This window comes from Papaver somniferum, chromosome 6, assembly GCF_003573695.1.
Source record: "Papaver somniferum cultivar HN1 chromosome 6, ASM357369v1, whole genome shotgun sequence".
Lineage (NCBI taxonomy): Eukaryota > Viridiplantae > Streptophyta > Magnoliopsida > Ranunculales > Papaveraceae > Papaver > Papaver somniferum.
The window spans coordinates 136,844,018-136,859,080 of record NC_039363.1 but is presented as its reverse complement, the minus strand read 5'-3'; the positions used below and the strand labels follow the sequence as shown (position 1 = coordinate 136,859,080).

The following is a 15,063-nucleotide window of genomic DNA, read 5'->3' as shown; positions in this document are numbered from 1 at the left end:
TTCAATAAGTGCACGCACTGGAACAATTGCTTTGGTTCGTATTCCAAACAGTAAAGGAACAAAAAATTTGTTCGGTAACAACTCTATTCAATCTCAGTGATATGAGTTACACAAAGGCTTTTCTGTTTAATCCAATAAACTCCTTTGTCGGGTTTAGATCTATCTATCCAACAACTACCAAAGTAGTAGAATTTAGATTTTGCAATCAAATATAGGATCTACCAAGATGCTATATAGTGATGCCGATCTACGCAACTAATCAATCAAATCTATCAAGGATAAACCAATTATAGTTGGATCCCAGTCGATCAAGTTTTGTGCACACCAAAGATTATGAAACCAATAAGAAATCTATGCGTCTTCAAATCTTCTTAAATCTTCAATAAACACCTGCACACCACAACTTGAATATCTGGTGATCAATCACGCACATAATGGAGTCCGTTAACAATGGATTATCACAAGACGTCTTTAGATATACAAAAAGTTCTAAAGATCCCGTCGACACTTCGATCTAGTTTGAGTGAATCTTATATCATAAGAGAATATTCTCAAGCATAAACAAACTAGGTGCAATCAAATTTCAACCACCGTTAGTCAATCAAATCAATCTAAAACAAAAGATAAACAAACTAGGTGGAACCGATTATACCACACTTCCAAAAAAATTTAGAATTGGTTCATCTGACTTCCAAGAACTATGTGATTGATCAAATATCAATACGCTAATCATGGGTTTACGGCTCTACCAAACACAAGGATCTGTTCTTTCTTAATATGGTTATTGGTACCGGTTACATCAGTTACCAGGACCGGTTACGTCAATTACCAGGACCAGTTACCATATTATTATGGTATTACTTGTGATCGGTCACACCAGTTACCAGGATCGGTTACACCAATTACTAGGACCGGTTACAATAATTACAAGGATCGATTACACATTCTTTTGTGACCGGCCACACCAATTACCAATATCGATCATACCATCTTAGGCGATTACTTAGGATCGGTTGCACTAATAAACATACCAGTACATAAGTCAGACACTGTGAATAGTTTTACCAAGATACATAATAAATTATGATCGGTTGTACTAATCACACATATTGGTAATCCAAAGATATGAAATGACTAATAATACCAATAAGCCTAGCGATTTCTCTTTCGATTCATAAAACAAGTTCATGGATGTACTTCCTTTAAACGAATGTAAACATTGTTTCCTAGGAAGAAATATTCACCCACACCCATACACATAATCACAATAGCATTCACACGATTATGTCGATGTCTTATATACGAAGTTCAAAAGATAAGCGTTATACTTCGTATTGTAATTCCTTAACACTATGTCTACTAAAGTATAATCATTCACAGCTTCGCAGTTATGTTTTCAATATAGCACGACTTGAAAGATACGTTAAGAATGAAACAATTCAAGTCAAAATATTACTAACCTCAAGAGGAAGGATGATGTCGTCGATGTAGCTTGTTACTTCTTCACATTCTTCAAGTCTTCGAGTAATACTTGTATGTCTCATTATCCTAATCTTTCTAGCCTAACCTATACGAAGTTGTCACTAGTATATAATCAAGCGACTCTTTGATTCACTAAAATATGGCAATTAAACTTGATATACCAACGCTTGGTGGGTTCAACCGAGCTATGCTCTAACACTTATTATTTAATAATTTTTAGTGAGATTTAGAAGAGTCGGTTGGGCTTGAAACAAACAAACACATTTTAGCTGAAAAACAAAAAAGTGTAAATAGAGAAAAATTAAATTAAGAATGATTTTTTAGGGACCATGTTTTTTTTGAGGGGACCGTGGTTTTATTAGGCCACCTTCCCTGTAGTTATATGGGGTGTCCTAAAGTGTTGAAATGACTAACCTACCCTTAACCTAATTTATTTAAAACCAAACTAATAACCACATATGTATATATATAACCACCACCTCCTCCTCCCACCACCACCACCACCTCCGATTATCACCACCACCAACCACCGATTACCACCACCACCTCCGATTACCACCACCACCAAACACCATCACCTCTATATATATAGCTTAATTTAAAACATTAACAAAGATATTCTCACAAACCCATTACTTGTCATTCGTTTTTGGTTGAATAAATGAGAAGTAATCATCAAAATGAGTTGAAAATGGAAGTCGCAGAGAGGATTAATGGAGTTTTTTTTCAGAGAAAAGTTCGGTTACGTCGCAAAAAACAAGTCTCAGCCGAACTTTTAGTTCGGTTACGTCGCAAAAAGTTCGGTTATCACGAATTAATTTTTTCTTAACCGAATTCAGAGTTCGGTTGATTCGCAAAAAATACTTTTAACCGAACTCCTTGTATTAGAACAACACAAGTCTATAAGTTCGTTTCCTTTGCAAAATAAGGATATTACCGAACTTTAAGTTTGGTTGGTAGAGAAATTTGATATGTAACCGAACACACAAGATGTACCTAAATAAATTGTTAAGTTCAAAGTTCGGTGACCTACCATTTTATACTAGGTAACCGAATATAGCACTGTAACTTTGTTTGTTTTTTTTATCGGTGAGTTCGGTTAGATTCGTTTTTGGATAAAAGTTTGCGAACCAACCGAACTTCTTACACTTGGAATAATTTTTTTAACGTAAAGTTCGGTTGGATAGTTGGTTGGTATGAACTTTGCGTACCAACCGAACTATGTACAGTTGGTAAAATTTTATTTTCACGTAAAGTTCGGTTAGTTATTGTTGGCAAAGCAACCGAACTTCTAGACCCTAAAGTTCGGTTACGTTGCGGGAAAACCAAACAGTACATTGTACGACAAAAACCTCCATTAACGAGTGAGTTCGGTAACCTGCGTGTTTGGAAAACGTAACCGAACTATACTTTCAGGTGTGTTCGGTTACATGTTCTTGACACATGGTAACCGAACTGGCCCAAATCTACATAAAAATTTTCATTTTTTTGAAAGTTTGGAGCAATTAAACCAACATTATCTAAGTTTGAAGCATACCTGATAACCCAAATGCTCTTCCTCCGGTTGTGGTTGGTAAAATCCTTTGTTTTCATCTTGAGATTGAGTTTGGGGAAGAATACAATCACCATCTAAGAAATAACTCATATCCGGATCATTGTGAAGATTAACAAATACTCTAAGAGAGGAAGGAGATGAAGATTCAGATGTGCTATCATCAATTGAATCAGCACTTAAATACTCAAGATTAGTGAACTCAATTTTTTTTTATTTTCCATGTTTTTTTTCTTCATCTTCTCTAACTTTACTCTCTCAATAATTCTACTTCTTTAGCTTAATCATTTCACTAATGATTTCACTAATCATTATCCAAAATTAATCAGGAGGATAGTTTAGGTATTAATATAAATATCTAGATAAGGGGTGACCTAGATTTACTTCTAAATATCTTACTAAAAATAGAACCATGGTCTCCAAAAAAACCATGGTCCCCAAAAAATCGTTCTAAATTAAAACCCATTTGGATTTAGTTGAATAATAATGGGCTATGTGTATGAAAAGCCCATGCACTTAAGGAAACCACTTTCGTGCCACAGGCCCACAGTGGTCGCATTTGTCTAGTTTCCATTTTGTAGACTGTAGTGGAGTAGTTTATCAACCACAAAATTGATTAAAAAGACCAAAATCAATAATTTTCGGGTGAAAAGGATATTTAGATTTTGATACTGTTTAAATGGACAAAAATGTAAAAATAGTCAGGATGTAAACAGTTTCATCCTACCCATTTTCAAATACTTTTTTTATTTTTAATTTACATCAGGGTGCATCCAGTTTCATCCTTGCTACTCCTTCCGTTCCATTTTAGATGACGTTTTAGGGTTATTTTTTTATTCCACAATACTTGAAAGTTTTCATATTTTTCCATAAAACTACCAATAACACCCTTGCATTTTGTCTTGGAACTATAAGTTTATTTTTAAATGCACTAATAGCAATTAATGTTTGGTAACTTTTTTCAAGGATATAGATGGAAAATATTTTATATCTCTCTACATTTCTTAATCTGCGTGAAAACTCCAAAAATATCATCTAAAATGGAACGGAGGGACTATTTTTTAAGTTTAAGTTCGGATGAAACCAGTTTCATCCTTGCTATTTTTTTGGTGTCCATTTCACTAATACTAATTTTTACTCGTCTATTTGGACCATGTTTTAAAAATATTTGGACAAGTGACTCATTTTCCGTTTATCAACGTCATACTACTTGCTCTGATAAACATTACTGATCAAGTAAAACACTTGCTCTGGTATATATTAATGTAAAGAAGTACGCTTCAAAAAAAGTGTAAAGAAGTTTTATCAAAGAATACTGATGTATGTTGTCCACTTGGGCAGCCCTAAACTGTTCCTATGCCTGCGCGTAAACATCACGTTTTGGATGGGAAGTTCTTATAAAAGTAAGTTGATACTAGTTAAGTCAAAAGTTTAGCAAGCATAAACCCAATTGCAGTGTGTGATCAAGAAAAACAACAAGGTCGGGAGAAATTCACTAATGTAACTTCTTCAGACTCATTAGATATTATTAACACCAACCCACATAGCCTTCCCCGCAATTACTTGCTTAATTCTCCATGTTTCATTTCAACCCCAAAAGACCTTTTATTTAAAAAAAACCGGATCCCCGATTCACACTTAAGCTCAATACATCAAGCCATTAAGAGGAGTGTTTCCCGAAAACAATGTACATGTCCACAAAATTCTGTTGGTATACTTGATCACAAACTAGAAATCTTGAGTCAACCCATTGAAAAAACTCATTTTGCAAGTAGTGTGATATATCTGCAAAAAATTTCTTGTTCTGTCGTATTTTGACCTAGCAAAGTAAGAAAAAGTTCAAAAGTGATGAATTAACTAATCCTTCTCTACCACTATATAAACCTTACTCATGCATCGTATACTATCATCAAACCAAAACCATTCCAACAACATCCCTTCCTCTCTTTACAAAATCTATCTATACCCATCACAATATCTTTGGATTAACAACAACATTAGTCTAGAGTTTAATTATTTGTCCAGAGATATGGTTGCGTTTTCTGCTAATCAAGGGATAATCCTTCTACTAGCTATAGTTCTTACACTTTCTTACTCTTCCATGTTGGCATTTGGTTTTCCTCCAGGTCATAGTTTCAACAACAGAAACAACAGACCCAGAACTATCAATGTCGGGGGTTCCGAAAACTGGCGCTTTGGGTTGAACTACACTGAGTGGTCCATCCACAACGGTCCTTTCTTCGTTAAGGACACCCTAGGTAATCGATTGAGCATGCAAATTTTATTTACTCGCTTAAATATGTGCACACTCTGGATTGCTAGATTAACATATAAGTTTTGTTTTGTGTGTTGCTGCAGTTTTCAAATATGAGGCGCCAAATGCGACAACACCTCCCCACAGTGTCTACTTGTTCCGTGACTACTGGAGTTTCTTGAGTTGCAACCTTAAGAGAGCCAAGATGGTTGGGAACTTGAATCAAGGAAGTGGCAAAGGATTCAAATTTGTTCTTCAGAGATTTCAACCATATTTTTTTGCCTGCGGTGAACATGCTGGTCTTCATTGCAATCTCGGTATGATGAAGTTTGCTGTTGTTCCTTTTCCTCGCTGGAATAATGGTTATTGATAAAAGGTTTTGACGCGTCCCCATCCGCAATCATATAGCTAGTCCTGGACTAGTTACCAAATAAGCGAGTCAAGTTCTTTCTTCTTCATGTTTTGTGCTTCTGTTATGTTTGTGTGTTTTTTTGTTATCGTTTAAGCATTTATTTTCGAAAGTATTACTATGATTTTATTAAGGAATTAATGTATTGAGATTTAAAAACTATATTAATGAAAAAGAAGACTCCATTGTATTTCCATACAAGTCTAACTTTTATTGCGAATGATTTAGAATCCAGATGGAAAAGAAATAGCTCGTTATACTTGGCATTTTCGATTTAACGGGCATCGCAACCAACATTATAATAAAAAATGATTAAGATCTCTTCATTAATTAAATAAAATTAAATATCCCGCCAACAAATGAGAAGAAAAAGGAATAAATGACAAAATGAAAGAGAAAATGACCTTGCATTTACTCACACAACAGAATGAAGGATGGTTTTACTATTGGGCGTCAAAGGTTCTCCAAAATCAAATTTATGTGAATCCTTAAAGAATGACAAATGTGGATTTCCGGCGGTTTCACAAAATGATCCTGCAATGCCATTTTTGCCTTCTTCTTCCGATTGAGGTGGTTTGTAATGCATACGAGCTGTTTGTGGGCAATGCGATTGAAATCTTGCTGCAATTCTTACCCCTGTATCTAACATCTCCACATATTTCCCCATTTTCTTTTCCAATCTCTTTTTCTCCTCTCTTTTAATAGTTAATCAATTAGACCCTCTTAATCAAGTTTCGGAGATCAAAAAAAGAAAAAAGACGAGGATTATGATTAGAAAACCTGCCACATTGAAGAGCCCTTAAAGCTTAGGGATTCAAATGGTTTAGCAGGAGAAGGACAAATATTGAGTATCACCCTGCCATTTATACTCTGTGTAATTAAATTGGTTAAAAGGGTATTTTACACCACTAATTTTCTCTAATCTTTAGGCAATTAATTCGTAAGTTATACACAAGAAAATTGATCAAGTCAATGATCGGTTTTTTTAATCATTCAAGGTCTTTAAAACCGGATGGTAACATGTCGGTATCCCAACATAATGGAATGAACACACATACTTGTCATTTCATTTATTATTCAACATGCACTCAAAGAAAAAGATATAAAAATCTTTAACAAGACTTGAAGAAAGACTAATGGATAAACAAGATTGAAAGGATGCCTAATGCGTCTTGACTCCTAGTCCTAGTGTGACTTTTGGCCATGTCGAAGCCGACGTTCATCAGACAGGAGTTTAGCGAACCGAATAAGAGCATCTTGATTTGTTCCTTCACCTTTAATCTCATCAAATTTCCCAGTTTCCAAATTTGATCTCGAAATAGGTCGGCTCAATAGTTTCTTACCAATTTCTTCAAGACTTTCTAAATTTTTCTTTGTTGATATATCTACTGAAGATGCATCTCCTGTCAATGAATCATCTTGAATCCGAAGATAGTTTTTCTCACATTTCAGTGCTTGGAAAAGAACAGATGTATGGATGTCAACGACATCTGAGCTGGCATGAAAGAAACTGTCTATTAAGGGTGTTGAGCCATTGTTGTAAAGCCAACCCAAAATCCCCCATTTAGCAACTAAACCTGCAGTAAAATTTTCTTCTACTTTAGCTGATCCAGTTCCTAATGAAAGTACAAGGAATTTTCTACAATCCATAGCTTTGATCGGATAAAAGTCTGGATTCTCCTTTAGTATTTCCTTGGATATATGACTCATCGCCATTAATGTCTGCACGTGTATTATGGCAAAATATTATTAAACTTTCGGCTTACGCATCAATGCATGAGTATAAAAAACGCCAAGGAAGTCGTCCCGGTCTTACAGGATTATTAGCTGCAACACCCCCATCGATCAGGTTATATGAACGAGAATTTCCATTGTCATCCACAGTATCAAAGAAATGAGCTGGAAGATAAGTTGGAGCTGCAGATGTGCTGATGCGTACATCTGACATTAATGGGTTTTTCAGCCGCTCTAGTTTCGCCTGTACTCACATAGTATATATTATGATTAAGTTGGGAAATGTAAGATTTCCCAAAAGAAATCGAACTCTCATATTTTTCTAATAGCAACTGCAAGATGAAACTTAGCTTATATAAAGACAACTCTCTTTATTGATGTTTAGAAAATCTCTCAAAACTAAACACAAGCTCTAATCTTGCTTATATGATCAACCACAATTTTGGTGATCATATATATATATAGAACTATGAATTCCTTTTCCTAGTCCTATTACCTTATTACATGTCTTTCCTTTTCTTAGAACTAGATGACTTCTAATTCCCTTAGGATTACATCAATTTCCTAATCTTGTCCTAACCAGCTTATTAGTGACTTCTATGTTGAAGTTTAACCAACATTCTCCCCGTTAAGCTTCAACCTTACCCGTGACATATCTTGTACTCCAATCAATTGTCTCATTTCTTCAAACTTGATCCGAGCTAATGCCTTTGTCAATATATCTGCTTTCTGCTCAGTTCCTGGTATGTGTTCAACGTTAATGACCTCATTCTCGATGCATTCTCGTATGAAATGATACCTTTTGTGAATGTGTTTCGTCTTCCCATGAAACACTGGATTTTTAGTGAGTGCAATTGCAGACTTATTATCAATCTTGATGAGAACTTTTTCAGGTTCTCTTCCTTTGATTTCACCCAACAGTTCTTGAAGCCATATTGATTGTTTAGCTGCTTCTGTTGCAGCCATAAACTCAGCTTCACAGGATGAGAGGGCTACAGTGTCTTGCTTCTGTGAACACCATGTAATAGGTGCTTCTCCTAGATAAAATATATGACCAGTTGTACCTTTTCCATCATCTTGGTCAATATTATGACTGCTGTCACTATACCCAACAATTCCTTTTGATCCTCCTCGACCATACTTCAACCCACAGCTGATTGTTCCTCTTAGATATCTCAATATCTGCTTTATTACATCACCATGAGACTTGCGTGGACTCTGCATATAGAGGCTTGCTACTCCCATAGAGAAAGCCAAGTCTGGTCTTGTGTGTAACAAGTAGCTAAGGCATCCAACATTTCTTCTATAACTCGTTGGATCAATCTCAGCTTCTTCTTGTGCCTTTGAAACTTTAAGTCCAAACTCCATTGGTATCTTAGTTGGATTACAAGTTTCAAGTCCTGCTTCTTTCAGAATTCTTCTTGCATAAGCTTCTTGTTTAATCTGAATCCCATCTACTCCTTGATGGACTTCTATGCCAAGGTAATAAGTGAGTTTTCCGAGGTCTGACATCTCAAACTTTGATGACATTTCTCTCTTGAACTCATTGGTCACCTTAAGGGAGTTTCCAGTCAAAAATAGATCATCTACATAGACTGCAATCACAAGAAGCGTTCTCTTTTCTTCTCTTCTGTATACTGATGTTTCTTTAGAGCATTTAACAAATCTGATTTCTCTTAAGATTTGATCTAACTTTGTATTCCAGGCTCGAGGAGCTTGTCTTAGACCATATAGAGCTTTTGATAACTTATAAACCTTATGCTCTTGTCCTTTTACTTCAAAACCTTCTGGTTGTTCAACATACACATCTTCTCGCAATTCACCATGTAAGAATGTTGTCTTAACGTCTAAGTGGTGAATTTCCCATGAGTTTGATGCTGCTTCTGCTATTAAGAGACGAATTGTCTCTAGTCTAGCAACTGGTGCGAAAACTTCATCAAAGTCTATGCCTGATTCTTGAACGTATCCCTTAGCTACAAGTCTTTCCTTATATTTGTTGACAGTACCATCAGCATTCCGTTTTATTTTGAAGATCCACTTAAGACCAATCACTTTTACCCCACCTGGATTATCAACTAGAAACCAAGTCTTGTTTCTGTTGATTGAAATAATTTCTTCTCTACATGCTTGTGTCCATTTAGTCGAGACCTTTGCTTCCTGAAAATTCCTTGGTTCATCATTAACAGAAAGTAGCATAATCTCACATTCTTCTGCAGCTTGAAGAACATAATCCTCCAGATACTGTGGCTTTTGTATCTGTCTTGTTGATTTTCGCAGTGGAATGGGTTGAGTTATTTCATCGATCTCTTCTTCTTCTTCTTCTTCTTCTTCTTCTACTTCTTCGTTATTCTCAGTGTTTTCATTATTCTCTTCTTCTTCTTGATTAACATCATTGTTTCCATTGATATTGATGATTATGGGTCCTTTGCCTTCATCAATTACTTGACCCCATCTCATGTGAAACATTCCTGGATCCCTACTTGGTCCATCATTAGTTTATTTCCAGTTCCAGTTTGCTTTTTCATCGAATACCACATCTCGACTCACTATTACTCTTTTCGTTGTTGGATTGAATAATCTGTAAGCTTTGGATACAGACTCAATTCCTAGATGCACAAGAGTCTGAGATCGATCATCCAGTTTCTTAAGAGTTGCAGAATCAACTTTTGCGTATGCTTTGCAACCAAACACTCTTAAATGATCTATGTTTGGTTTTCTCTTTCGCAAACTTTCATATGGAGTTATGTCTTTCAGAGCTTTCGTAGGTATCCTGTTTATTAGGTATGTGGAGTGTCGTACAAATTCTACCCATAGATAATTAGGTACTTGCATAGCCTTTAAAGAACTTCTTGTCATCTCCATTAGAGTCATGTTTCTCCTCTCCACCACCCCGTTTTGTTGTGGTGTAATATGACCACATAAATCAGCATGAAGAAGCTCTAATGGCTTTGAGGCTCTGAATGTTGTTGCTTTTGGGAAACCTTGACGAGTTTGTTTCCCAACTAAACATGATTCACAGATTTTTGCTTCATCATTTATCTGTGGTAGTCCTCGAACCATCTTGTTCTGAGACATAGTTTTTAAGGTTCTGAAACTTATGTGTCCTAACCTTGCGTGCCACTTCCATGTCTGATCTTCCAGTCTCATATTCAGACATAATGACCTTCCAATCATGAGACTTATCTTGTAAAGTATATTCTGTGAGCGTGAGACTCTAACTAAAAGTCTTCCACTTGGGTCATGAACTGTTAGATAATCTTGTCGCATTCTAACATCACATCCAACTTCTGTAGCTTGTCCTAAACTTAGAATGTTTCTTTGTAAGTTTGGGATGAAGTAGATGTTTGTGACAAGCTTCTGTTCTCCGGTCTTGCTCTGAAATAGAATTGATCATTTCCCTTCAATTTCTACAGAAGATCCATCCCCAAACTTCACTTGACCTTTTATTTTCTCATTGAGTTCAAAAAAGTAGTGTCTCTTACAAGTCATGTGATTGCTGGCTCCATTATCTAAATACCAGATTCCTTCTTCTCCATCCTTTGATTCGTAGTTCTTTGGTATTAGTTTCCATTCGTTTAAGAATACAACTTCGTGCATGAAAAGAGTTGTATCTGCTTCCCTTGTTTCATTCTTGTTTGCTTCTTCCATCTTTTGTATTCTTTCAGGGAATACAGAGGAGAAGTGTCCTGGTTTATCACATCTGTAACAAATAATGTTTGATCTATCCTTCTTTTCTTTCCCTTGGTTTTGATCATTCTGACTTGTTGTTCTATCTTGTGAGTTAAACCTTCCTCCCCTTCCCCTTCCTCGGCCTCTGTTTCCTCTACCACCTCTTCCACGACCTCTTCCTTTTGTCGCAGAATTTTGTTGGTAAGAGTTTGTGTACAAGAGTTTTCCTTGAGTTTCTCCATTGTTTTCTTCATCAAGGATTCTCTCTTCATATGCTTTCAATCTTCCAATTATATCTTCATAGCTAGTCTTCTTTAAATCTAAGACTTGTTCGAGAGAAGCTATGATATGAATATACTTGGATCTTGGTAAACTATTGAGAAACTTCTTTACCAGTTTATCTTCATCAATGGATTGTCCAAGTGACGCAGCTTTTGAGGCTATCTCTGATAGCTTTCCTGCAAAGCTATCAATAGTATCAGTGTCTTTCATCTTCACTCTTTCAAATTCAGACATTAAGGTTTGCAGACGGGCTTCTTTAACTCGATCAGCTCCGAGATTACGTTCCTTTATTGCATCCCAAATTTTCGTTTGAAGTTTCCTATTCACCAACTTGTAGAACAAGACATTCTGGTATTGCTTGAAAGAGTAATCCAATGGCAACATTGTTTTTGTCTGGGTCCAATGTACCAGGATCAATTGTTTCCCAAACTTTGTAGATTTTCATCAGTACCTTCATTCTCATGGCCCATACTGTGTGGTTTGTGGCGTTGAGGGTTGGAACTTGTATTGATGGTGGCGTGAACTGTTTTGCACCCACAATGGTAGTTTCGTTTTCCATGGCTCAGAAACAAGCTCTGATACCAATTAACGGCAACTGCAAGATGAAACTTAGCTTATATAAAGACAACTCTCTTTATTGATGTTTAAAAAATCTCTCAAAACTAAACACAAGCTCTAATCTTGCTCATATGATCAACCACAACTTTGGTGATCATATATATATAGAACTATGAATTCCTTTTCCTAGTCCTATTACCTTATTACATGTCTTTCCTTTTCTTAGAACTAGATGACTTCTAATTCCCTTAGGATTACATCAATTTCCTAATCTTGTCCTAACCAGCTTGTTAGTGACTTCTATGTTGAAGTTTAACCAACATTTTCTTCAGAAAATGAAAATCATTGAAACCAACAAGTGGTGTAAAATTAGAAAGAAAAAAACAAGATATGGTAACTAAAATTAGAAAGAAAAATGGGTTAGAAAGGCGAGTAATTAAGTAAAATTAGATATGCTCTTGTGGTTAACTGATAAATACGTCGACAGCTGAAGTGATACAGTGTATACATACGTCGTGCGTGGAGAAGATGGTGGGTTGAAGGATCTTGATGTCTAAAGCTGGAATAAGAACGTTGGTTAACGTTTGGTGGAGCTTGATATCCCCAAGCAATGTGCCCAGTATCTTTCTGAGGTATTTGCCATTATATTTAGGACCCGCTATTGCACCAAACAAGCTCTTAATAGGACCCAAAATTATCGCCTTTCTGATCAATATCATCATCGAAACAATTATAGCATCATTATCACGAGTATTAACACAATGCAAACGCTAAGTATTTTAAATATTCAGTAACACTTACGCGGTATGAGGGAAGATTTTTGGACAATTTTCGTGGTAGAACTGAACAGCGCCTTTAGCTGTGTAAAGCGGTCGATTGTTCTTATCAGGAACTGTAAGCATGGCTGTCAATAATCCTCCAGTACTGGTCCCTGCGATAAGATCAAAATAATCTGCAATTCTTGCATCTTCTCCGTCAAGTTCCTGATTATATACAGTGTTAAAGGTGTCACCGGAAAGTCAAGTAAACATTTTATTCTTCTTCTTCTTCTAGGAGATAGATAGTCAATTACCTGCAATTTAGATTCAAGGAACTCGAGTATAGCTGCAGGAATTAAACCACGAACACCACCACCATCAATAGACAATACCGTCACCATTTTTCCCTCACATGGTGGAGGTAAATTTGTAGCACTTATACTAACACTTCGATCAACCTGAGTGTTAGCAATAGTAGCATTAGTCGCCATAGTATTGGGAACGCCACAGTTGGAGTGAAGCCTCTTACTCTTTCTACTTTCTTGTGCGTACCATTTATAAGAGATTCATTGCATCTTTATCTTATTGTTCATGTTGTTGTCCGAAAATAAATAAAAAAATTATTATTGTTGTCAAAAGAAAAAAAAAAAGAAAGTTTAGCCTATTATCTGTGGTTGAAGCTTTAAGTTAACCCTCGAGTACCTCTAGTAAGGCGTATTTAATAACTGATGTTGACTTTACGCTACTTAGCTTTTGTGATAACTTCTATAGGACCCAAGTTGGAGGCTTGGGGTTTTCTTGAGAGGAATTGGGGATAATTGCGAATATTGCAAACCGTGACTGATGCAACTGAGTACTGGAAACAAAATATTTTGATTATCACAATAGCTACTGATTATTGCTTGTGGAAAATGCGATTTTCTCTTATATTTCTTGTGAAATTTTCAATTATTATATATGTAAATTTTCAATTGCTTGTGAAAATTTCAGTTTTCACCTTTGTTGAAAGTGATAAAATTATATTTTCACCTAGAGATAAAAGTAAACAAAATCATGTTTGAAAGAAAGAATAAGAGTTATTTTTAAGGGGCTGTCTTGAGAGTAGGGGTGTAAATTGGGCCGGCCCGGGTAGTCCGGTCTATTTATTAAAAGGGCCGGCCAGAACATCTTTTATCCATGAAATTAAAAGGGCCGGGCGGGCAGGGTTATTTATCTACAGTTAGTACCCATGGTCTATCCAAGCCTGTTTTGTAATTTGGGCTCGGACGGGTAAGGTCGGGAGGGTCTTGAATATTACAAACAAATATATATTATACATATATATTATTAAAAATAAAAAGAAAATAATGATAATACACAAGTTTTACTTAAAATTCATAATCAAATACGAGAATTGAGATGGGAATAAGATAAACCAAACTTCCTATAATTTTTCCTGAATTGAATCATTAGAAAAGGAAACTGCGTTACATTTTGCTCAATATTTTCTCTATATGGTTAACAAATTTAGACTCTTATGGAGTAAAAGTTAAGAAATACATATGAGAACTATGAGGGTTAACTGTATTAAGTATACGTACCAAGTATATTTTAGGATAAAACAAATGAGAACACTCACTTAAGCTAGCTAAATGGATAACACTGGCGGGCTAACAAGGCGGGTAACATTGACGGGATAATAGGGAGGGTATTGGGTCGGGCAAGAAAATTTGACTTGTGGCCTGTGTCCGCCCTCTTATTTAAATGGGCTAGGTCGGGCCAGCCCGTAAAGGGCCACGATCACCCATGAATTGTCATGGGACAGGAGGGACGGTACTGGGCTTCGGACTGTCGGGAAAAATTTACACCCCTACTTGAGAGTCTATAAAAGGGAGAGATATTTAGGGAAGTAAAACAAAGAAGAGCCCTGAGCAGAAGGTTTGAAATCAAATTTTAAATTGAAAAGAGAAAAATATTGATGGTTTATTTTACTATTTATGTCAATTGAAAGATTTGGAATCAAATTTGGACTTTTATCATATGCTATGGGATTTCTAATACAAAAAAAAAATCGCCCAAGGAATAATTTCCCCCATTTAAAAATATCACATCGTCTCAACCAATTAAAGAGGAGATATATCTGACACAGGAATGTACACAATATTTGCAAGCAGTGTATACAAAGAGTGGCTGTCGATTGGGATTATAGCTTAAGATAAAAATCTAATGTAATTATTTATGTCTAGTGTAGATGCCAATATCGAGACCAATTTCACTAGTTTTTAATCTCAGGTCGAGTCGATTTTGAAAGTCAATTTTTCTTCAAAGAATCTATTATTGTGTTCCCTCAAACTGACTCATCATATTGTCATTGTAGGCCGATGTA

General features: G+C 35.8%; 2 protein-coding genes across 2 annotated transcripts; one reads left to right on the top strand and one right to left on the bottom strand.

The window, feature by feature from the left end:
- The first annotated feature begins 4,957 nt into the window (after positions 1 to 4,957).
- Positions 4,958 to 6,057, top strand: LOC113289462. The gene is made up of 2 exons (XM_026538713.1): positions 4,958 to 5,292; positions 5,393 to 6,057. Exons 1-2 carry the CDS (start codon positions 5,064 to 5,066, stop codon positions 5,656 to 5,658), a joined length of 495 nt encoding a protein of 164 aa, XP_026394498.1. The 5' UTR covers positions 4,958 to 5,063; the 3' UTR covers positions 5,659 to 6,057.
- Positions 6,058 to 6,737: 680 nt separating this feature from the next.
- On the bottom strand, positions 6,738 to 13,283 carry LOC113289460 (patatin-like protein 2). The gene is made up of 5 exons (XM_026538712.1): positions 13,013 to 13,283; positions 12,742 to 12,923; positions 12,453 to 12,645; positions 7,514 to 7,675; positions 6,738 to 7,419 (listed from the first exon to the last, which is right to left on the bottom strand). Exons 1-5 carry the CDS (start codon positions 13,187 to 13,189, stop codon positions 6,883 to 6,885), a joined length of 1,251 nt encoding a protein of 416 aa, XP_026394497.1. The 5' UTR covers positions 13,190 to 13,283; the 3' UTR covers positions 6,738 to 6,882.
- Between the last annotated feature and the right edge of the window lie 1,780 nt (positions 13,284 to 15,063).